The sequence below is a fragment of the Lepeophtheirus salmonis genome, chromosome 7 (assembly GCF_016086655.4).
Source record: "Lepeophtheirus salmonis chromosome 7, UVic_Lsal_1.4, whole genome shotgun sequence".
In the NCBI taxonomy this organism is placed as follows: Eukaryota; Metazoa; Arthropoda; class Copepoda; order Siphonostomatoida; family Caligidae; genus Lepeophtheirus; species Lepeophtheirus salmonis.
In genome coordinates, this window is record NC_052137.2 from 26,859,921 (window position 1) to 26,885,956 (window position 26,036).

Consider the following 26,036-nt stretch of genomic DNA (forward strand, 5'->3'; position numbering starts at 1 on the left):
GGCAATGCGCAGTTAAAGAGCTTAATCAAGACTGTTATTTATTCCAACAGAGATTATATTGTGTCAGATATATTCTTGTTATGTTATTAAAACATGGACTCGCTATTTATACAGGAATTAGGTATATTTAAAATCCCATGATCTATATAGAGGCATTAACTCAGCTTGATATTAGTGAGCTTTAATGTAATTTATTGCAACATTAATAAAATACATATATTACACCATGATATATTTATTAAAAGTGCTAATAGGATCAAATTGAATATTTTATAGAAGATTAAAATAATTTTGTTGATCCTTTTTATGATGGAGTGTCAATATTGATTAATAAAATATTTTAAACAATTTTTATTTTATTTACAGTTGCACCTGAAACCGTGATCATTCCAATTGTCGTATCAATAATAGTTTTCCCAATATTTGTTGTGAGTGCAATCTTCTTACTTCGATACTACAATCAAAGAGCAAGAGCCAAGGATAAGTTTAGGTAAGATTTTTTCACATATAATGTATAAAGCTTATACAAAAAAAATCATATTTAATTTATTTTCGTGCATAATTTCATCAAGTTAAGGTAGGTTAACACGGCTATGATTGGTGTTGACATTATTTACGTATCGTTAGTTAAAATTTATTGCTATTTACCGTCGACATACATGCGAAAAGAATATTTATATTATAAGGTGCTACTATAGAAAATCCTGATTACTAAATAGGCTTAGAAATTTTATCAAAATTATCTTAATTTTAAAACATTTCAAAAAATTTAGAACACAAATTTCTTCATTTTCTTCCTGTATTACTTGATATCTTCCATGCAAGAATGCAGGTCATTTATTTATCAGATGGTCTGCATTCTGTGATTCTTTGATATAGACATTGTATGTGGCGTTTATATTTTTTAATTTACTAACGTAGGTGAGAAATGGCCCGTGACCTGTGTAAACTTGTACGAAAAGTTTTATCTTCTCACTTCCAAGTTTGACATTCTTTGGTTCTTTCAGCATAATGTGTGTATGATTCATAATTCAGCCTTCTTTGTAACATTTGTACCTTACTTCATTGAAGAAATTACGTATCACCTGCTTAATGAAGCTTTTAGGCACTCTACCCAACATTCCGTTTTGATTCTTAGTACTTATTATGGCTAGGTACTCTGCAAATTCATTTTGTGTCGTAATAACCTTTGCGCCATTCAAGAGATATTGTTTCTCACTTTTTCCTCTGTTGAACATTTATTTTCACTTATTGACTTCATCACTTATATTTGGAAAGTGAGAATAGCTGTATTTTTTGATTGAAAATCTGGTCGATTAATAACCTTTCTCAGTGATTTATCTTGCTTGAGAAAAGCTTCCACTGATTGTGCTATGGCGATTACTTCAGTTATTTACGTAAATTTTCAATAAAAACAACTTTGTATATTATATCTTTAAACGTCAACATCTTTTTATATCAATTTGATAAGATTTCATCATTTAAAATGTGTCGGTTTGTAAAATTACAAATTCTATGATTAAGTAATTTTTGGAAGCACCAAAATGCACAACGTGTGACATTTTCTCTCACTCAATACGAAACCTTTTAAAATACAGAACCTATTAAGTTTACAAGATATTCGGATATTAAGCTCTTTGGGGGTTAATGAAAGTAAATGGAAGACTTCATAATATGAATTATTCCGTTGCGGGGGAGGGAGGTAATCAGAGTCGATCCCTGGACTGAGGGATGAGGCCAGAGGAGATCTTATCAATTAAATAATGCACTACAACTTTTCTTAGTATCTACTATGTACCATTTCAGTATAATTTTAAGATAAACATAATAGGTATCCTAGAGAGGAACTTCTATGTCATCGAATCCATTAACTCATGAAACAGAAAATTACTATAAATATACAGTTCGAACTGCAATGCTTTTACAATTCAACTTATTCATCCATTTGTGATTGATTGAGTCGAGATTCCTAAAGTTATTAAAGTCATAAAGTTATTTCCCTATTATTCAAAGGTTGCAATAATTAATTAGTAAAGAAATTGTTATTTTTCTTTCGTTGTGTTAAGACGTGCGTAACTTCCTGTTATAAATATTTAATTCTTATTTGGTGTTCATCATTGCAAAATAGATTGGATCTTCTCATCTTATATACTGTCAAGATCCATACTTTTACCTAAGCATATCAATATTCTAGTGTGTGTCATCGTTGACGAGAAATTAGTGGAAATCTCCCAAAGATTCCAATAATTGTAAAACTTCACTTTATCTATCTCTTCCCTTTACCCTGACTTCGAAGATAAATCTTGTTTATCTCTCTTCAAGATTTGGTCTATGGACGAAATGAACGGGAGGGATTATAATACACAAAAAGTCCTCATATATGGTCTTTCTAAAGATTTCGAGATTAAAAAACTTATGTGTGACAAATTTCAAGTTCAGACAAATGATATTCAATTTGCGTTCTGAATTAAAAATAATCAATCTAATGTTACTAATCCACCAGTCATTGCCAGTTTTTATGATGAAAGTATTAAAAATATTTTGTTGAAGCAAATGATGAGATACGTATTTTCCCCCTCCTCACAGAAGCTCAAAGAGAATTTAACAACACCATCAAAGAAGATTTCCTTTAAAAAAAACGAAGAGTCTCCTTACCTTCTTCAATTATAGAGAGGGTAAGAAATTTTCCACATTGTCCCCCAAAAAATTAACTATATTTTGTATAAACATATAAAGTATTTTTAATAAATTAGAACATTTAAGATGTATTATTGACGACTTCAACCAAGCTATTGTATGTATAACAGAAACATGGCTTGATGATTATAGCAACCAAGCATAGTACCAAGCATAATGAAGACCAATTAACTTCTACTTATTTAAGATCATTTCAATTCCGATACAATCATCTGCAGGGACTTCAATCTTTAAAAATTGATTGGGCATCTTGGATCCCATTCTCCTTTACTAGTAGGCCGTATATAGAAATTTTTCGAGTTATTTTTCTGAAACAAAAAGTCTGTGAAGCCACTCACTCTAGGGGCAATATTCGGGAACTGGTGCTCTCCTCCTCCAATTCTACTGTTAACACTAATGTGTTAAAGGATATTAATCCATCGAATCATTATCCAATCCTAATTTCCACCACTAAAACTATTGCTTATAAAAAAAATTGCAGCTCTGCGATAGTGAAATAACGATTTTACCAAGGGTGACTGTCTCTCAACGATTAAAATACTTTGCACAATTAACTGGTTCAAATATTTTACCTCTTCCCACCACCCAAACAATGTTGAGACTGCTGGGACACTAATAAGAAATACGTGCTCTGAGCCTGTTAGGAGCTATATCCTGTGGCGGGTGCATAATTTTTATCAAAATAAAAAGGAAAAGGAAAGTAAAGACTTGTCTCTTTAAAACGACGTTCTTGGGATCATTTCAGACGGTTTCCATGTCGAGAGAATTTACTTTTCTACAAAAATATGATAAAAATGTTGTCCAACTTATTCGACAAAAAATAATTAAAAATGAAATGGCGCTACTATCAAAACTTTCTCACTCTAATATGAAACCTTTTTACTCATATATCAGAAGAGAGTAGGTTCTGGTAACAATGGAATTGGTTCGATACGAAATAATGAGGGTTTACTCATCTTAGATTATGTTGGCATAGCTTCTTGTTTAACACATGTTTTGCATCAGTCTACCAACCCAAATTGAATTGAGTACATGCAGGTTCTAGATATGATTCCTTGGGCCCCGTCCCTCTTCGAATGTTTATTTTCCCCTGAAGAAGTTCGTGGTGTGATTATAAATATCCATTGCACTTTCTCTACTGGACCTGAAAGAATTACTCCTTCTTCTGAAAAAGAGTTGGTAATAGTGTTGCCTTCCCTCTATCTATGCTTTTTAATCTTTCTTTTCAAAGTAGAAATGTATCAAATGACTTGAGTATAGCCAATGTAGTTCCCATCTTTAAGAAGGGAGATCCTCTTGATCTTTCTTATTACATACCCATATCCCTTACAAGCCAAGTCGGTAAAATAATGGAGCGGATCGTTACCTGGAAGCTACAATCATTCCTTGAGAGTAATAAATTTATTTCTAGTAGGCAACACAGATTCTGTCCTAATATGTCGGATGTCTCGAATCTAATTTTTTTCCAGGATGTTATCGTCAGTCATCGTAACTGTAACCTTATATATTTTGATTTCAGCAAGGCCTGCGAGAAAATTTCTCAATGGGAACATCTTTTTGAATTCTCCAACATTTTGTATAAAGGGTCGGCAGTTACAGTGGCTTAGTTCCTGGTTTACGAATAGGATACAGAGTGAAGTGATAAATTCTACTGTTTATGAGCCTAGTGACGTTACTTCACCTGTTCAACAAGATACTTTACTTGGACCCATGCTCTTCAACATGTACATTAAAGACTTAGTAAATAATTTTTGAGAAGATACATTCTTATACCCGGATGATACGAAAATCATATGTTCTGTTTTTATATCTGTCGACGATGTCTATACCAAATTTATTAACTTGATGAATGCCTATAAATATTCATATAAATGTGTCCTGCTTCTTTTCTCCAAAAACGAGTTCTTCCACCCAAGTTTTAAGGTGGTAATTAATTACTTAGACTTAGGAATCTCTCATGATTTGAAATTTAAGGGGTATATTTAATACATTATAAAAATTATTTAAAGAAGGTTCGAACTTGTGACCCTTTGTTTGTAGGTCTATATAAACTTTATCTCCTTCCGAATTTAATTTACGGATCTGAGATCAGGTCAGGAATCCTTCAAGAAAGTACATGATTTATTTCTTAGAAAAGGTGCAAGCCAGGCTTGTGTCGTTTTTTCTTTCATTGGGACGAAAAACAAAACGAGAACAACAAATGCAAAATGATAATACTGGGCCTCATTACTTTATCTAATAGACGTGCAATTAAAGATATAATTAAACAAATATGTTAACCTATCTCATCCAACCTGGATACTAAATAAAACCTATCTGTTCCAAAAAGCGAAACTCTCCACTCAAAACACCATCTACCTACCAAAAACAAAGATTGACATTTTTAAGCATAGTTTCTATTACAAATCAATTATTCCTTGAAACAAAATACCTTTTTGCCTTCGCCGCCAGGGAAGTGAGGCTGACCTCAAGCGATTTTTAGAAAATTATTGATACTTGTTTGATTTTGTTTTCTTTATTTGTTTTTTCTCAGCACTATAACGTTTTTTTATGGTTTTGTCATTTATATTTTAATATTTGTATTATAAATGCATTACTATTATTATGAACGATAATTTCTATATTATAAATAATAAGTAGACCTTTATCCGCTTTGTTTATCGCTGCTGGTGCAAATAAATATAATAAACTATCAGTATTTGTTGCTGTCTCCAACTTAAAGATAAAAAATAAAACATTTATTGCGGAAAAGCTCATAACATTGTTACTACAAAATCATAAAAATCGTATGTATTTTGGGTATGTCAAAAAAAGAAAGGGAAAATTTGCATGATAACCCTGACAATTTGAAGAATATTTTGGAGGAGTAGCTTAGCTAACATAATTTTCCATTTGATCACCTATAATCAGCTGTGACAAGGGATGAGAGGGAGGAGAAGATCAAGAAGGCTATTGTCAAGAGTTACTGGAATATCCATCTTCAATCCTACTCCGAGTCCAACAAGTACTTACAATTATACCTCCAATACAAATCCTCAATGATACTCTTTGTTTTTCATTAGTAAACACAAATAATCAATTAGGCTTTGAATATAATTGAATGTAGTAGGAAAAGAAGTTCACAACTCAGAAGTTTAATTATAAGAGCTGAGGAAAAGAAAATTAATTCTTCAGATTACCAATTCCATAACAGTAAACAAGTAAACAGAATTTTGGAATTTTTTGGAATTTTTTTTTTTAAAGAGAATCAAAGTTTAAATTATTTGGAAAACATAAATTTTTTTTTAAAAAAAGATTCAAGTATTCAGTTTTTGATCTGCTTTACAATTTGCCTGAATGACGAAAAAAAAATCCAACCTACCCCCTACGTTCACCCCTGATCACACATACAATAATGTATAAAATATACGTTGGAATCTAACATTAATTTTTAGATAGAGAAGGAGAAGAGGACATAAATGTAACAAAACATTATTTATGTGTAGGAAGTAGGAAGGCATCTTGTTGAAAATTATAATATGTAGGGTAGTTCATATTTACTATTTTTTTTCAATTTCAATTAAATACTTATTGATTTATTTTTCTAAAAGTAGATCGTAGCACTAAGTTTCTTTAGCTTACAGCATTTAAATAGTATATGATATGTTCCAATTGGATGAAAGATGTCAATGTAAACACAAAACAGATAGTTAATTTTATTGTATAGTGGCGGCCAATTAAGGAGCATCCTCTTTAAGGCCGTGGCAAAAAGCCCTAAAAGCATTACTCGAGTTACATCACCTGTGGATAATGCCAGATATCTATCACTAAACCTGTTGTAGACTTGGTCAATTCTAAATATATTTTTTCCATATCTTTAAAAAAAGTGAATGATGAACTTGCACATTGACTATCTTGTTTTTAAAAGCATTACATCATTTTGGTCAATTCTAAATATATTTTTTCCATATCTTTAAAAAAAGTGAATGATGAACTTGCACATTGACTATCTTGTTTTTTCATCATTTGCTATGGGACTCTTACATAGGGCCTCAAGCCAAGCTTTTTGTTACGTTGTGAAGTTTTCGACATTAAAACCTCCCTGTTTTTTCCCGTTCTTCTTATGAACATCGTTGGATCCTCTTTGATCGCTCTTGAATATCCGTACAAGGGCTTACTGATTCTTCTCAAATGTTTTATAAACTTTACATGATCTTGCCCAATTTTCAGGCAGGTTGTGATCAGCTAGATATTTATTATAAAATGTCGGCAATCGTCCAATTTGACATTTGTGATTCGATCAAATCAGCTATCTGTTACCTTTGATGTTTTTCCGAAACATTTTTACTCTGATGGATGTTTTTTGAAATCTGAGAGCCAAGGAAATCCAGTAGTACCTACAGTTTTTATAATTATTTTTATATAAATAATCATTTTTTGAAAAATTACCAAAAAATGGAAATAAGCTGATATACAATTAAAAATCGAAAGATATCCTTTTAATAGTTTTTTTTTTAAATCTCTTTATTTATCTAGAAAAGTTGCATCATACATAAATAATAAGCAATTTTGTTTAAAATTACTTGCCTAGAAAAAAAGAACAACAAAACACAAAATAAATCAATGTACTCCAATACACGCGTTTAAAATGATGACTAACCAATAACCCAAGAAGAAGAGTTTGAATTTCAAAAACCAACTATAAAATAAACAAAAAATGACAAGAATAATGTAGTTTTTTGTTACTTTTTCCAAATTTTTATCAACTTTAAGCTATAGATAACTATTCATATATTTCAATGAAACTGAACAGATTTGTTCATTAGGACTACTCACAATTTAAAAAAAATGTTAAGCTTATTTGGACAAAGTTGGGGCATCAGCCTTGCCATAATGTACATATTGGATGTACCCCAAACAGATCAGATTAGAGTACATAATATTACTCTTCATATGAATATAAAATGTAAAAAATAATTACATAGTGACGACTTTTAGACTATGTTATATTTTATCGTATAAAATTACTCTCTCATGGGTCTATTTATAACTTAGTATAATTTTTGTAATTTGATTTCAAAGTAGATATTTCTATATCCAAGCATTTCTTTTTTAATTGTTTGAATAGCAAAGATAGTTTAAACTTACAATTGTGGACTTTTAAATTACTATGGTTAATAAAAGTAAAATATAAATATCATTGCTAGTAAAAGTAATACTTTTTAGGTACTAATATTTTTAAATGAAGTTGAATAAACAAATCTGTTTGTATCAGTTAATCAATTCAACTCTTTGTTTTAAGGTCTTGAATATGAAAAAATTAGCATTATGATAAAGATTACATTAGCGATATCACGTAAACCAAAGCAAAAATTTACAAATTATGTGTATAAATAGTCACTAATAGTCAATGATCAATTAGCTTTACAAAAAATAAATAACATATTTTTTTTTTTGATTCTTTTATTAGAAAATGTCTAAACAATAATATTCTTTTTGTACCTTATATTTGTGAAAGGGTATGATTGTTTTTATAATGCTCCTTTAATTGGTTAGATGGAGTTGCACTGAATAAGTATAAGTAAACATTATAGTATTACAATTACTCCATCTAACTTAGAAATCTTTTGGTGAAATCCATATCAATAAAGTATATTTCTTTCTCTAGGAATCACCGGGGCGCGAACGTACACATTTTGAAAATATACAATTTTTAAAATTTAACTATATTAAGGCAAAAGTATTTTAAGTTTAAGTTGTTAATATTTTGCCTTTCTGAGATTTATGCCAATCACTTGTACTTGAGTAAGACTTGGTCAATGGGGGATCACCAAGAGATTTAGAAACCAAGGACAGAACTCCTACATTTAAACGTGAGCTGGTAAAAAAAATAGTTAAACTGTCTTGGAAGACGGAAGGCACAATCATCTTTTCATGAAGAGGATACTTTAGCTTTGATGTCCTGAAGACATATAATATCTGGATAAAATTATAACAATATTTTCATCATACCATGACGTTATAAGCGATTCTAGCCCCCTCTGGTATTTAACGACATGATCTTTCCAATGCTCATATTCTTTTCAATATTGCAATTACTAAAAGTACTATTTTGTTCGTTATATTTCATTTGATGACCAGTGGTGTAATGAGTTGAATCGTTTCTTGTATTCTTCTTTTGATTCCAATTATCCGAGATTAAAATTGGATTGCTGTTTGAAGTCGGCTTGCTTTAGAGATAGCATGTCTTGCTGTCTTCTACAATAATTTTGCTCCACGCATAATTAGCTGTCAATTGCTTAGAAAAACATTGTCCTAGTCACCACCATGAGCACACAGTAAATCTAATTTTTCAAATTTTTTTACTCAAAACTTCATTATCGGTGAATCACTATGGATTTTTGATTTTTTTCCAAAAATTTATTTTTTTGGAAATAATCCCGATACCTCAAAGACGTCACGAGGGATCCAATTGGTGTTTTTTGATGCTGACTGTCCAAAGTCAGCCAAAGTCCTCAAAAAGAGTTAACAGGCTCTTATATCACTATTTAATCGAATGAAAAAACCATATGCTCGTTTCAATTATATAATATTTTTTGTAAAATTATTATTTTTTAATATTTACAAGGGTATGCTCGATGGAACCGTTTTAGAAAATAAATAAATGAAGTTATTATTTTGTATATAGATATATATAAATTAAAATATTTTGTTTACCTAAATGATAACTTTTGAATGATCTTAATATTAAAGCATTTCGTCTTAGAATTCCAATTTGGATTGAGTTACAGATCCAGAATTTCATTTTTTAGATAGGGTCAATAATATGACATTGTAAACTTTATTGAACTCCGTTTCCTCGCAAAAAAAAAAAAATCTTTTGGCAAGACCGATACTGATAAATATGTCAGATAAAAAAGAATGGATTATAAATTGCATGAGGTTTGACTAATTTCCCTGAAAAAATTATGAAGAATGGAATTCCAAAGACAACCCTTTCTATAATTTGTGCAGATCTCTTTATTCTTTTCAGAGAGTCTCATTTCATGGAAGAAGCAGCTAATGTCTAGTGTCCAGGGAAATATGTATAATTGTATATTTTTCGATAAAATTTTGTAGAGCGTAATAACATCTTTAATGGCATGACTATGTTATACAATGATATGACAAGTCTATTGAGTTTGCATGGACTATGATATAACAAAATATACAAGTACCCTATTATTCATACGTTATAAAAGTTATTTTGTATAATAATAGGTATATATGTCAAAAATCAATTACATACAAGTACAATTAAACCAAAACAGTATTTTCAATACATATTACATCTTTTTAATCATTTTTAATTACTTAACCATTGCATAAAGTATATATTTAATTTATTATTCCAATATGTGTTTAATTACATTATTTTGTTCATTTTCGTGATTGATTTTTCCCTGTGATTTTATAATATTTTATGTCAAATATTGACTATAAATGATTAATAATCCAATTGTAATAATAAAATTTATAGATAATAAACATATTTTAATTTGTTAAATACATTCGACAAAATGTTGACAAACAGTCGAGAAAATGCCCATGGCAATGTCATGTATAATCATCGGAGACAGTTTGTAATTGCACCGTTAAATACCAATAGATTTTGATTATTACAATTTACATATACTAAAACTTGATAGTGGCTATGATTTTTATTTGATATCTTTTTTCGGATCCAATTTTTTCAAGATAAGACAAAATACAAAAATAACTTCATTTGACATTTTTTTTAAATTATGTCTTACAAAGTCTGGGAGTGAAAAATTGGAAATATAAAAGGGTATGAGTAAACTTAAAAAGATATATTATCCACTTGGTGGTGTGACAGTAGGTAGCTTGTTGTTTAAACTAGTTGTTTGAAAAAATGGTGCATGTTTCCAAATATTTCAATCATACCACTTGCTATTTATCTCTTCAGTACTCTCAGATTATCACTGTCATATTATTTATCCACCATTTTGAAAATGAATTACATATTGATATATACATTCTAATTTTAAAGTCTTCATACAAGTTTATTCTATAGTATATTATTGCTTAGAAATATTGAAAAAATCTTACCATAAATTTGTAGATCTATACGATAGCCAAAACGTATTTATTAATATAATATCATGACCAATATAAACAAATGTCTATATCGACAAGGGATTAATATAAAAATGTTTTTCTATATTTTTGGAAATCTTATATAAATTTAATATTACTTATTACTTCGTTTATTTAAATACAAAAATAAATTATGAAATAGTCATGACGTATAAAGTGAGACGAAGGAATTGAAAGCTGTCAACAAAATACATAGGGTATTTTTGTGTGAGCGAGGTAACACCGTGTCAATGTACTATATAGATAAAACATTGTAAGTATATTACTTGTTATTATAAATATTTGGTTAGAGGTCTATAATTATAGTCATAATATGTATTTCCCTCATAGCTTTCAAGTGATATCACAAAAAAATAGATAATAATTGAAAAATTGTTCCTTTTTGGAAAATAATCGTGTACAGTTTTCTCTTCTTTTTAAATCTTCATTGTAGATGGCGCAAGTAAAGTTTTAGTCAATGTTTATACTATTTATTCTGCTTTCTTTGGATAAAAAAAAATTATTTTTAGTTTATTTGAGCTAAAATATTTTATTACTTCACTCAGCAATGATAGTTTTTAAATTATATTTCTAGAATCATACAACTTTGTTAAAACACTTAATAAAATTCAATGAAACTTAAAGTAGGAAGGGGGTTTGTTAATTTATGAAAATTAGCAAATTAAATTTTAGCCCAGCTATTTCAGTTACTGCATATCTTGGTAGTATTTTTGTAATAAAAAAAAATCAGAGTACAAAATAATCAATACGAGCATTCATATTTTATTTCTAAAGAAATATACCTTATTTTTTAATTTGGCTCACTCCCATCTAGCCAATATTCACCTCATAAATTATTATAGTAGTATATCCTAAGCATTTTTTAGCGTGTAAGGTTTGTTACATGTTTAAAAAAATGGAGCATGGTTCCAAATATAATTTAGGTGTGATTTTTGGATCAAGGACTCACTTTGATAGAACACCTGAAAGAAAAAGCTGCCAGAAGTATTTGGAACATGGCCAAAGCGATCATAGACCAAAAGTGGGGACATAAGATAAACCACTATGGTTATATTAGGGGATTATCATACCTATCATCACACATGGCCGTCTTATATGGGGGCATGCCATTACCTCAATAAAAGTTGGAGTAAAAATACTAAATACTATCCATAGTAGGCACTCGTTACAATGACCCACACTCAACGATCTACGCCGACAACAGGAATGAAGGTTGTGTTCCCTTAACCCTCCTTAATATATACATATAAAAAAAAGTAACAAAATCACGATAGATTACAAAAGATTTTTTAAGGGAGATCTGAGATGGCATTGGTAGTTTTGTCCAAGGTGTCATGGTTACCGGTTTTCTAGCGACAAAATACTCAGTCTGGCCAAAATTAACAAACATAGGAATCCATTTAAAGTAGTCGTGTAGGGATCGATAACAGCCCCGTCGACAACAAATATATAATCACTTATACCAATAGATCCAAAGAGGAAGAAGATAATACTGGTGCCGAATGGGCTATCCCTCCAGGTGACACATCAATCTACCCCTGATGATGTCATTGAACAATGAGGCATCGATGTTCCAAGCAGAAGTTTTGGAATTGCAAAATAAGTGGAGGATCATATCAAGCAAGAAAAACCATAAAAATACATGATAATTTAATTGGATTCTCAATCAGCAAATACTGTTATCCTTAACCAGCTTACTGCCAGTGAGGAAGTAAGAAAGTTTGTAGAAATATTAATCAAAGGGAGGAATGATACAAATATATATCTTGATTGGTGCAAAGGTCATTCCGATATTGCATGGAATGAATTTGCAGGTACTGAGAGTAAAAACTGCAAGTGTGTAGGAGTACCACAAAACTACTCAAGAAAATACAATACTTCTTTAACGATGTTTGGTGCAATAAATACAAAACAGATCAAGAAATGAAATAATAACAAGTAATACTAAAAGAACAGAAATCGAAGGCAATCCAAATTGGAGGTGAAAGCATGAGAAAAATTGTTTAAGTTTAAACTGGTCACGGGCCTTTTTTGCCCCCTCCCCCCTCAGTAAATAGAAAAACACAAGTTCAACGTACAATGTGTATCTTGAAGAGGCACAAACTGCAGAAAACTTCATCAATAGATGTCCTACTTTCTCATATGAGAGACATGAAACAATGCAAAGAGAAGTCGAAAAACTTCGTATTTTAAAAGTTATAAAATGTAAAATTAGGAAGAAGTTTTTTTTGTGAAAAATTTTTAAACATTATATGGGTTGAAGGAACTGCTGTATTACCACGTATAACCATTTGTCTTTTCATGTTTTTTGCCTTATGTTTTATTTTAGTGTATGTATATGGTAAACAGCAATAAATTATTTAAGTAAGTAATAGGATTACTCTCTACTCTTATATGATGTAAAAGGTTTTAGCAATGGTTAGTTTCAGAGCATTAGAATATTTTTGTATAAACAAAAACTTTTATATTTTATAAAACTGCTAAAATTGAACGATTGCTCCCAATATTCCTGAGTTTTTCTTATACATTTGAAAAAAAATAAAAATATTTGAGCATAAAAAAATTGGACAAAAATTGAATTTCTTTTTTTTCCTTAAAAACACACACCCTTCAAATATTCAAACAGTTTACAAAAAATACATATCTATTTTGTTATCTTGATATATATATCTTTATTTAGCGTGTTATTCCCTGACCACAATTATGTACGGTAGTTAACAAGTTTTTGTCCTTGGATAAAGATAGTGTTTTTCTGAATCCTTTTATTTTATTTTGAGTGGCAGTAAGTTAAATCTTTAATGGTGTACTAATAGTTTGTACAAGGAAAGTATATATATATTATGTTAGTAAAAATATTACATATACGATAATAATAAAAGATTTTTTAAAAAAAACCTAAAACTGTAAAAAACAACGACTATAAGCTGATTTTATAGTATTTATTGTTAAAATAAAAACTAATATCTTTATTAGGATATAGAGCAACTATCTATTTAATGTAGCCGCCGTCTACGGCCAAAATCCGCTCAATGTGGCTAGGAAACCGAGAACAGGCATTTTGGATCTGCGCTGCTTCTATCTCACTGAATTCTTCCTTGATGCAGGTGATGAGAGACTGCTTGGTGTCTCCACGTAGGACCAGACAAAGTAGTCCAACGGGTTCCAATCCGGTGATGAGGGAGACCAAGAGGAGAAGGGTACGAATGCAAAAAAATAAAAAAAATTAGAGAAGAACCAGAGCATGTTCGGCGACTTTGGGTTCTTTGAGATGTACAACAGCCTGAAGCTTTTGCGCAGCCGTAACTTTTGAGTCTTATCAGTCAGAAGTTGAGCTGCCTGACGCCTGTAGGACTTGCACCTTAAGTCCTCCTTCACACAATCCCTCACGGGGCACTCGGCTACGCCCAGGTCCCTTGCTATGGTTCTCATGGAGCGCTGAGGGTCCTCGTCGATGATGTTCCTGACCTTGTCTATGAAGGTGACGTCCTGGACAATTCTGGTGCACTTCTCCTAATTCTTCTTCCTGTCAACGACGTTCATTGGATCGGATTACTCCTCCAGCGGATTCTTGAGACTTCTGACCGTTCTAACTGGCATTGACAGAAGGCCAGAGATGTCAGCATTGCTTAATTTCATGTGATCACTAAGCATAATCTGAATAGCAGCGCACCTACGATCTCTCATTGAACATAATGCCTTTTCTTGGGCACTTAAAATGATGCTATCGCTATAAGGGGTAAACAATAACTGAAGCCTATGACCCGGGAAAAATTTTAACACCAAAAACAAACAGATCAACCATCAGCTGATGGAGTTATATGATCTTTAAAATGCAGCAGATTTTGCCCACACACCCTGTATATAAATAAGCCCGTGAGTGAGCTTTTGGCCAAATTATTTCGTCGAATCATGTTTTGCCGAAGGATAATTTCCCAAATTTACATTTTCCCGAAAAATGATATTAAATATATTAAAATAGGTATACCATTATAATATTTTAATTTCATTTAAAATGATATTATATATATACTATAGATGTCATAAATTAAATTAACAAGGGTTGTTTTGTCGAAAATACTTTTTTATGAGTTATATTTATTAGTGAACATTATTTTAACACAACAAAGTAGTAGATAGTTCGAACATTACATTTGTAGTTCTTTAAATAAATAAAATAATATACAAACACGAGAGCGATTATGCTAATCAATTCTCTGTTATCAATTTATTATCATTCCACATAATAAATTACTCATATTGGAAGGTACTAATAGATTGACAAAATTCATTCAGCACTTCATGTAGTCATCTAATTTGTTGCATTGGTATACATATGGTTGGTTCCGATTCTATGGAAAAGTCACTTTTCTTGCATTATACTCTGCTTGTTCGTCAATCCATTGGTATTTATCGTACTGCCCTTTAAAGTAAATTACAATATACAATCTTATATATATATCAATATATTAAATATCATTTTTTGGCCAAATGTCTTCGAATGGTCCATTAGCAAAATGTATCTTATGCAAATTATAATTCATCAAAATGTCTGTTTGGATAAAAGTCCTTATGCCAAATATCATTCGGCAAAATAAAATTCGGCCAATTTACCTAGAACCAAGTATATCAGATAAAAAGAAATAACTATTCATTTCGTGAGTTCAGCTTCACTTCATTAACAATGCATTTAGATAAGTAATATTTTAGTAAAGATTTTATCAACTCGTAATAAGGTCAGACCGTCGTTCCTTCGGACTGTCTATACAGTTACTGATTAAAAATAGAAGAGATAAAGTTTAATGACGTCATCAAGAGTCAACTTTATAAGTTTTAAGCCTGATATGCAGGACTGAACCAGCCTATACCAAGGCTGTAATGGAGAGGACTGCAGTATTCACAATACAAATAGTTGTGAAGAAATGACCCAGATAAATTGTAACATTTGGAGGACATAGGACTTACAAAGTTGTATGATGTTATGTATTTTTAAACTTCTTGTAATAATTGCCAACTTCCGATTTTCCTTCCAATAATATATTATATATACTTCTTTAATCACCAATCACAAGAAATAAAAATACGTAAGTCTATGCTTCCTTAAAGCTTTGGTGGATACTCTTTTGTAGAAAAAAGAAGCAAGACACACTTACAATCATTTATAGTCATTCTTCAAGTACCTCAAGAAAAAAAAACTTTTATTCCCCAAAATTTTATGGTCTACAAGGAGCAACATTTTTATAAGCTGTCAATATGCCTTGATAACTAACAAACAAATTTTAAAATCTAAATTTTTTTAATGTGCTCCTTTTTTTATTATAAAGCCATTTGTTTTCACTTCAGGACAAGCTATAATTTGTATTATTGTAATAAAAATTAGATATATTAGGCTTTTGAAAAAGAGGTTAATTTATTGTCCTTTTTTGTACTAGAAGGCATTTTCTATGATTAAAATATTTTTTGAGTTTGGCAACATATACTAATAAAATACATTATTTGTTTATTTCTTCTATTCACATTTTTTGAGGCAAAAATAACACTATATCATGTAGAAGTTGGGAGCAAATATCTTTGAAAAGCCAGCAATTTGGGTGTGCATAAACTTTTTTCATGTTGTGTGGAGTAAATGCAGTAATGAAACCACCGTCTCAAATTAAAGGACAAAAAAAAAAAACGAAATTTGGAGAATTAGTGTTTTTGGCATTGGTTATGTTTCGAAATCTCCTCGTACTAATTTTAGTTACAACCCTAATATAAACGAAGATACAATTTTTAAATACATTAATCAAGAATAGTGCTAGTAACGATGTTATGAAGTATTTTTTTTTTTTTTTTTGTCGGAATGCATTTTTATCACTCATTACTCCCTACAGTAAATAATAATTAATTGTTAATAATGTAAAAATTAAATTGTCTTCCAGACTTTTTTTGTTGTTGAATGCTCATGTAGCTTACATAATTGGAATACATGCTTGAGTAACTTTAGAATATCCTTTCATAGCTAGAGTGTTGTCCAATAACAAATAATTTTTTCTATAAGAATTTAATGTAATGTTAATCATTTTTAGGATATATATTGAAAATCATGTGTTTAACAAAGAAAGCACGTTTTTTTTCCTTCTAAATTGGTTATCTTTAAACTATCAGTTTATTTATTTTTCTATTTGTTTTTTGAGCAAAGTCCTAATAACATTTTTGAAGGCCATAGTTTAGCTTCAACGGCATGTAGCAGTGTAAAATAAAAAAAAACGATTTTTTTATCCATTAGTTTGAAACTTAGAAAAGTAACGTCACGCTACAATAAATAATTCCCAAATACTCACGATGCTGTCCTTCAAGACCTTCACACAGGGATGGGGCTTCCATCTACCTCCCCTATAACCTAAAAGTGCAATTTGGGCAATCTGCACATATCTTAATATCTTGGTGCATCTCTCTAGGCACTTTGCTTCAGCGGCTATGAGGAGGAAAGCCTTGCCATGAAATTATGAAGTGAGCCTCAATTCCTTAAAGCCCATATTCCCTATGGTCGTAGTAAAACAGCAGTCTTTGACCAGCATTGACATAGACTTTCTTGTACTCCTTCCAATTGAACTCCTCTGGACAGTCAGAAATGTTAAGGTTGTGTTCTTGTCACTTCAGTACCGAGGCCCCTATTGTTTTTGTTCATATTTCCACGGCAAGGTTGGAACCAAATGGCTGCTTAGTATCTTATCCTCCCATACATTTCTGCTAATTTGATTGCAATCCCTCGTTATTCATTTGATTGAGTTAAACTTTTTTTGGATTTATCTGTTAGATCCTTTCTATTTTCAATTGTTACATCTTCAACAGATCAAATATGAGAAGTTTAGATAAGTGTTTATTTTAAAAAAATGTTCCCCTCCCCTAACACACATCAATATCCATTTGTATTGGACTTCTTGATTGTTCTATTTATTTGATATTTTGTAATAAATAATAAAATGTGCTAAATATATTGAAATGTAATGCTTCAAGGCTTTTTATACAAAATATATAATTTCAGCCAATATGATATTGTTCAATTTGATATCTATATAGAAAGTTTACATTTTTTTAAATTATAAAGTTATTTATAGACTATTGTTCTAACAAATTTTCTTAATTTTATCGACACTATCCTAAATAAAATATAGTTACAGTATAATATGTTATTTAATTGTTTTTATGTCTACGCAGATTTTGGATCAATAGAGAAACATTTTCGTCAAATTAATAATGTAATAGATTTGTAGAGTAAGCAACACATAATATTATGTGTCTTTAGATATACATATAGTGATTGAACCCTTTCTTACTTATTCTTGAGTACATAAATATGAATATTTTAGCAATATAAAACTTTATAATCAAAAAATACAACTAGAGAAAATAATATTTGCTTATGTGGACTATACAGCAAGAGTTCTCAGCCGTTTTGGACTATTAGTCAAATTATTTTATGTTAATCAACTTAAATTACAGTCCAGCACCATTTGCATTTTTTACAAACTGATGAATATGCCCATTACATACACCATTTGGGAAAGATGAAAATGAGTACTGAACTAATTGAAATACAAAATTACTTTTATCAAAGTGTATATATCTTTGATCAAATTCTCTGAGCACCCTTTGATAAAATAGATTTGATCATCACAAGTACTTTCTTTACACTTTCTATGACTTTAATAATTGATTAAGGTTGAAAATTGAAATAGGGTACGTGTTCCGGAAAGGAAAATCCAAGCATCGGGATAAACATTTGCTTGAAAATGATTGGTAGTACGTGTCATCCCAGCCATAGAAATACAATTTAGGTTAATTATATCTGCATAAAATATATAACTAGAAGCAAATAAAAAAAAACTTTTTTGGTCCTTTTTATTATATTTCTTATATACTTTTTTCATCATTGGTATAAAATAATCTTCGTCGGACGTATGAAATACACTTTCAGCCTGGACTTGACCTGTTGAGAATCTCTGCTATAGAGGTTATATATTTCTGAATAAATATTTTACAGCCAAAAAAGAAAGGCCGTAAGCTGAATAAGATATTTCCCACACCCTTTTCATCTCATTTTTTCATATTCATCGTTGAGGTAGATAAATAAAGATAAAACAATAAAAAAACATTATTTAAAACCTCCATTAATATTTCAAGAATTTGTTAATAACTACGAACCTAATAAAGTTACTATGATATATAATTGGATTGAAGAAGTATTTGATAAATTAATAATGTACACAGCAGATGAAAGAAAAATAAAATACACACAAGACATTATGAGGATATTTCTGTTTTTAGTATGTATAACCAAAGAACAAATGGATAAATACTATATGATAAATGTAGATGTTGTCATTTTTCTCTATTTTTTAAATTATAAGTTACACACAACTACGTATATATTTTTTTAACTAATAATAATGCTTATAAGATCAATATTTAAAAGATTATAACGTAATTAAAAAAATGAAATTAATACACAAATTTTAACAATTAACATTTTTATTTTTAGTTCTGTCTCCTTTTATTCGCCAGATACGTAGCTCTTCTAGTTCTTCATAGATATTTATTCAGTATTCTATTCTTATTCAAACTTTCCATCGTTGATATTGATCTCTTGATCATCTTCTCCATCTCTATTAGTTCCTGCTGTGTACATTAGTGTCTATATTTTTGCTATCACGGTTTCTATTTTGAACATTTCTTTGACGTCGTTGATACTATCCAACAACCATTCGTGATTTTGCAGTTCCTTTGTGGCTGTAATATCTCCTCTTTTAATTGCCACACCTGCGGACACTGGAGGAATAAGTGATCTGAATTTTCAATTTCCAAGGCACAGAGAGTACAATATTTATTTTCCATTGCTGATTTGTTAGTGATGGATCAGGATGTAGCCTTTAAAATTGGATCCACTTTTGTTCCAAGGAGTAAAAAGTACTTCAATACTGTTTTAGAATCCCTGATACAAAATAATAGCCCTTGTCTACTGCAACGCCTTTTTACAATTGATGCACCACTGTCAATGCTCTAAAAATCTTCCATCTTCCAACTATCCCTAATTATTTTGTAGGTGTTTCTTCCAAGTAAAAATAATGAAAGGAGTCGGTAGATAAATCAATTTTTACTATACTTTCATTTGTTCCAATACACTTTGAAACTAATAGTAAAATTTTTGATGGAAATAATCCTACATCCCCAATGTTATTATCCCATTGTTGTCGACCCCTCTCACTAAAGAATTCATCTCGTGATTTGAGGTGGGGATTAAAATTCAGTGCTATAGTTTCACCAAAATATTGTAAATAATTTTCATGATTGCTTATATGACATAACTATGATGTAAAGATAGTAATTGTTCTTGAGGGTATAATAAAAACTATTCGACGTAAAAAAATACCTTATTGTATAAATTTAATATAAATATTCATCTGCTAACTCTACTTTTTATCCAATTATAATATTCATTAAATTTTATTTGTAAATATTATTATTCATAATCTTGCACATTGTCAATAACTATAGTAAAATATATAGTTTTTGTATTTTTCAGGTCTGGAATGCAGTCTGGTGCAGCGGCTATATTTTCACTATCAAAAATAAGTGCAACAAACAAGCCTTCGTGTATGTTCACAATTTTTTATTAAATTTTTTAAAATGTTAGTCGTTTTTTTTAACCCACAAAACCAGTGAATAGGTAGTATTTATAAAATAAAAATAAAAAGTTGCACAACTATGTTTGGTGGTACTATATTTTAAACTCAGTCTCCGTAGGTTTGAATAAGTTTTATGTATATAAATAAACTGTAATAGGAATATGATAACTTTTTAAATAAGAATTTTCTATTATTTTAAGTGCCGGAGGGATGTAAATAATAAAAACAAATTAAGTAAATTGTATTTTTACATAATGAAAAACTTTATTCACACTTATTATTATCATCAAACTATTAGATGCATTTATCAACATATAAATAAAACTTAAATAAATAAAAACATCTTCTTTAATATAAATACTCTTTAATTTTAATTAATTTTAATGTCATATTACTCCTTGCACTTTACGTAAATTGTTATTAATGCGTTAAAATAATAAAAATAAGGTATAAGAGATTTTGAATCACTTGTGCAACACTAATTAAATTTGTTATCAACATGACATGGTAATAAAACATAATACACCTGGAATTTATGTCTGTAATTATTATCGAATTACTTACAGACTTAAAAAGGCGTTTTTGTACATTATTTCGTACAATGTAGTAAGAAGCTCAAAAGAACTATTCCCATTTACGCCTATTGTCACCCTAAGATCATGACAACTCTATATACATTACCTATTAGTGCTGATGGGATATTTAAATAATTATTGATGATCTTCATGAATATTTATATATTTTGATTTTTTTTAAATATGCTAACAATGCTGACGATGGGATAAAAAACATCATATTTTATTCTTTTTTTCAAATGAAGTACAATTAAAAAACGAATTTTTAGCTCTATTCATGTGATTCAATTGAAAAATTGAGCAGTAATACTTTTTTCGTGCAGCCAAAATTCGAAGAGTTCGTTCCAGACACAGTACGTGGCAAGTTAAAAAAAACCTCATTAAATTATCAAAATTTGATGATTTCAAAATATAGTCGTTAGATGTACATCTTGAAGTACAACAAATCACAACTTCTAATCCTTTGACAAATATAACTTTCACTCATTTTAATAAATAAAAGTTTTATAGTTAGTTATAATCAGAGTAGTTAAAAAAACCCTGCTCCTCCAGTAATTAAAAAATACTTTAGTAGGTACCCATAGTTTATTTTCAATTGAACACGTGTCCGTTGTTACCCCTGTTTGTTGTAGCTTTGGTCTTAGACTAAAATACGTCCTTGGAAACCAATATAATAGGAACCAAGAAACAACGCAAGAATATATGTTTTTCTGTTAATCATTCAACTTTTTTCCATTCAGTTGCAGAAACATTCTAGAACGATACATTTATATTTGAACTATACAAGGTGCATAAGGTATCTATACTGTCACTTTGGTTCGCTTTGTCAGGCAAATGTATAATTTTGGACCTTGAACTCTCTAGATCTAAATAAAATCTTCTTTTTGTGTGTGGAGCGTGATCGAACAAAATGAACAAACTAAATGAATCCCTTCCAGTGCCTAAGACGAACTTATCATTAGGATCAAAAAGGATTTGAAATTGGAGATGATTTTATTGTATAAAATAAATCAAAAATCCATCAAGCTTTCAGAACCTGGTTTTATTTTTTGAATTTGATAACTGGTTGGAAAGAAATTTTTCACGGCACAGATAGCATGCACACCCTGTATAGTGTAAATAGTGATTTGACTTTCCTTTGTTTACTCTTAGTAGTAGTATTTGCTGTTCTAAGAAGACAGATTTTATATATTTGCTTATATCATAGACGTTACAGGAAGTTTATACTTTGTATGTTTCAGTATTCCTTACTTCTTTCGTTTTTAGTTTGACATTGATTAATTTTCCTGTTGTTTTTAAAAGAAAACAATTATGTCATTTATACAAAAAAAAAATTGCCGTTCCTTTAATAGTATTTAAAGAGTAATCATTTCCCATTCATGTTACTTCTTTAAAAAAAAAAATGTTTCATTATTTCTCACTAATTGCACTCCTTATGCTTTTATAAATGTATAATAGATTTTATCTTCTTTATCTTTCTAATTGGGTAGATGGCATAATTTCTGTTATTACGATTCTAATAGCCGTTCGATCAAAATCTTGAAGCATCCTTATAGTGAAATGAATCAATTAATGAAAATATTGATTGCAATTTGTTGGAAAGTAGTTAAATACTTTATCTTTTAAAATAGGAATAACATAAATGGGAACTATTGCCACATAGTAATGCAGCATTAATCAACAACATTTATAATTTTTTTTTTTTTAGAAAAATCTCCGTTCGACGAAAATATAATTTGGCATAGTGGCTTGCAGGAAACAGGTTTTCAGCAAGTTGTCATGTAACTGTTCAATTTGTGATCTTGTTCTACAAAATTACATTTTGAAAAAATAGTAAATGCATACTATATCTACGGTAGTATAACACCTCCCTTTACGTACTGCTGGTTCAAAAAGGATCCCACCAAACTTCCAAAACTTTGCTGACTAACAAGAAAATGATGTTTGTGTCAGCTCAAACTAATATAGTTAAAATAAAAGTTATTAAATTGATGTTAAACCTTAAAAGTATGAACTTCCATATGTTTGAGTACATGTTTGAACATGTAAAAATCAATATGTTTAAAAAAGATTCCACCGTCCAATGAGGTAGAATTAACAATTTTAGGTATCATTTATAAATATATGGATTTTAAAACTTCCTCTATAAAAATTGTTGATATGCTAATAAATATTTTTTTGGGAAAAAGAGAAGAGTTTGTATATTAGATAATATTTACAGCGAAGTCAAATTGATATCAAAATGATATGTTGTTTTAGTCTAAATATATGAGTATAGAGTTTGTGTGTAAAAAAAAAAAAGAAGAATTTTCCCATATATTACAAACATATTATATTATTACTATCCATAGGCAAAAGTTGAGGATCACACTTTATTTATGCTTTGTACTTTTCATTATGAACATATCTAAAAGTCTAAATTATGAGATAGAATTTACTGTTTTTAAATAACATTGTATAGATAACCCATATTTTATTATTCTATAAAGAAGTAAATTTCATTAATTTTTACTTTCTTTGAATCTGCTATGAACAGTAAATTTAAAAGTAAAATTATGAAATGCGACAAAATTTGAAATTTTCACACATACCCACCATAAACAAATATCCATATTGAGCATTGTAGTCTTCCCACATCTATAAGGCATGCACACTATACATACATAACCTTTAACCCTTAAAAATTATCCCTTAAATATAAAAAGATTATGGCATTCCAAATGTTATTTGTTTATGCAAGAAAAAAGCGGAAATTGAAATTTTTGTACTTCTAAAATGCAATTGATATTGGAATTTTTTCAACCCCTTACAAGAAGCATCTGAAGTCAGATAACCTTTTCATTTTAAAAGGGAGAATTATTGAGGTCTGAGGATTATAAAATGTAATGTTTTTAGAAATTAAGTGTATGTTGGTCAGTTCCTACATTGGATACGTAGTTGTAATACGAAAAGGTTATATCCAAAAGATTTATTACAATTCAATAGAAACATTTAACAAATTCCTGAAATTAAATTAAATCGATCACATCGATATTAATACATAATTAATCTAATGTAGTCTTTCCCTTTTGTTATAGCAAATCGACGAAATCAATATAGAGATGGATTCCTTGGCATGCCTGAGCTTGGACTAGGTACTCTTATGGAAGAAAAAGAATTTTCAGGAGGTACCTCAGATGAAACATGTCAAAAGAGCTCAATTTCACCAAATACAACTACTGTTTTAAACGGTATTATCACAAACACCGAACATTGCACCGTCAAAAACAATAATAATCAACAGCATCTTCATTCCTCTCTAATAAAACAAAAAAACTCACATCCCCCCAAAAAGAAAAGGGTGACTCTCAACGAGGATCATATATTATTAGAAGATGACAGCAATATAAACAATTTTGAAAGCAAGTCCATACCTTTGAAAAACTTTACTCAAATTGTGATAAATGGAACTTCATCCAATGTTGTTATAGCATCTTTGGAGGACTTAACACCCCAGAAAGAGGATCCAGATGAAATTAAAGTCGTGTCATGCGCCTATTCTAAAAAACCTGTATCAGTAACCAAAGTCAAGGATTTGGGAACTGTTTAATATATATGATTGGAATTGTTCTCTCTGTTTAAATTATAGACAATTTGTTGTGATTTTTTTACAGAAATACAAAATAATATTTCCAATGGTATAAATATTCTCTTGTACATAATTTTTCATATTTAATGTGGTTTGTGTTATATTTTGTATCTAACCAGTAATTTGTGGAATAAAATACAACTTTTTTTTTTGTGCTCTTTTTTTAATTTATTCAAATAAATAAAAGATAAATATTTATAGGTTAATGGTTCATACATACATTTAACTCATTGAGATAATTGTTATTAAAAAATAAATGAATCATGTACAAAGTATTTACATACAAAGTCGTAGAAAAAAATTCCCCACAATTCTGGGGGTATCCTATATGGGGTTTTAGATTAGGTAAATATTTTTTGTGAATTTCTAAAGAAAGTTCTACGGATTCTGAATATTTTGTTATTTTACTTGTTCATTACATGAGTACAAGTCGTTTTTAGGTTGGAATACGATGAGAAAAATTCTCTGCTGTCCTGGACGCACACTTCTCTACCAAAGAGACCGCTGAACAACTCAAGTGCGACCGTAATACCGTATATAACTTTAAAGAGTGCATGGAAGCTGCCCAGGACTTACAGCGACGCAGTGGAAGTGGGACAAAACAAAAAGTGGATCAGGCAAGGCTCAAGGAGGCCTCAATCTCCAACCCGAACTCCACAATCACATTCATGTTATAGGATCTCGGGGTGGCAAGGTCGACCACATCTCTCTGAAAAAAAAAAAATAGGCGGCAAATTCTTCAGAAGAGTTGAATGGCCCATCATTATCGCAAAAACAGCATGACAAGAGGCTTGAGAGGTCTAAAAACTTTTAAACGCAAGGAAGCAAAGTCTAATCGACATCTTTGTACTTTCAGATGAGAAGAATTCCACGGTGGATCCGGTTTTTACACAGCAAAATGACTGGGTATTGGCATTCCCTGACATACCCCTATATGACTCCACCAGGCATGTGACCACCAAAAACCAAGCCGTGTGGGGGATGTTGATAGAGCTCGTAGCATCCAACCGGAGAAAGATGAAACCAATCTAGTTTCCCACCGGATATTACCTTAAAACTGACTATTACCTCGACATACTCAATAAGAAAGTAGTCCCGTGGCTTCTGAAATTGTTCAGGGAGGGGTCCGTCGTATTCCTGAAGGATAGGGCCTCAGCACACAAAGCCAAAACTGTCCAAAACTTCATCGGCAAGATTCTCCCAAAGAATGTTGCTTACTAGGCTAGGGCATTTGGCCCCCAAGAGTCCTGACCTAAATTCACTAAAATACCGTATTTAGGCGGTTATTAAGGCCAATGCCTGTAAAGCTCACCAGTCCAACGTGAACTCCCTTAT

General features: G+C 30.2%; 1 protein-coding gene across 2 annotated transcripts in view; it reads left to right on the forward strand.

Moving 5' to 3' along the window:
- Positions 1-24,850, forward strand: part of LOC121121912 (uncharacterized) — a 211,190-nt gene extending 186,340 nt beyond the window's left edge. For both annotated transcript variants that reach the window (XM_040716904.2, XM_040716903.2), the window contains exons 4-6: positions 367-490; positions 20,396-20,466; positions 24,151-24,850. In XM_040716904.2, coding sequence (XP_040572838.1) covers positions 367-490; positions 20,396-20,466; positions 24,151-24,662 — 707 coding nt within the window. In that variant the 3' untranslated portion in view covers positions 24,663-24,850. The remainder of the gene's footprint in view (positions 1-366; positions 491-20,395; positions 20,467-24,150) is intronic.
- The last annotated feature ends 1,186 nt before the right edge of the window (positions 24,851-26,036 follow it).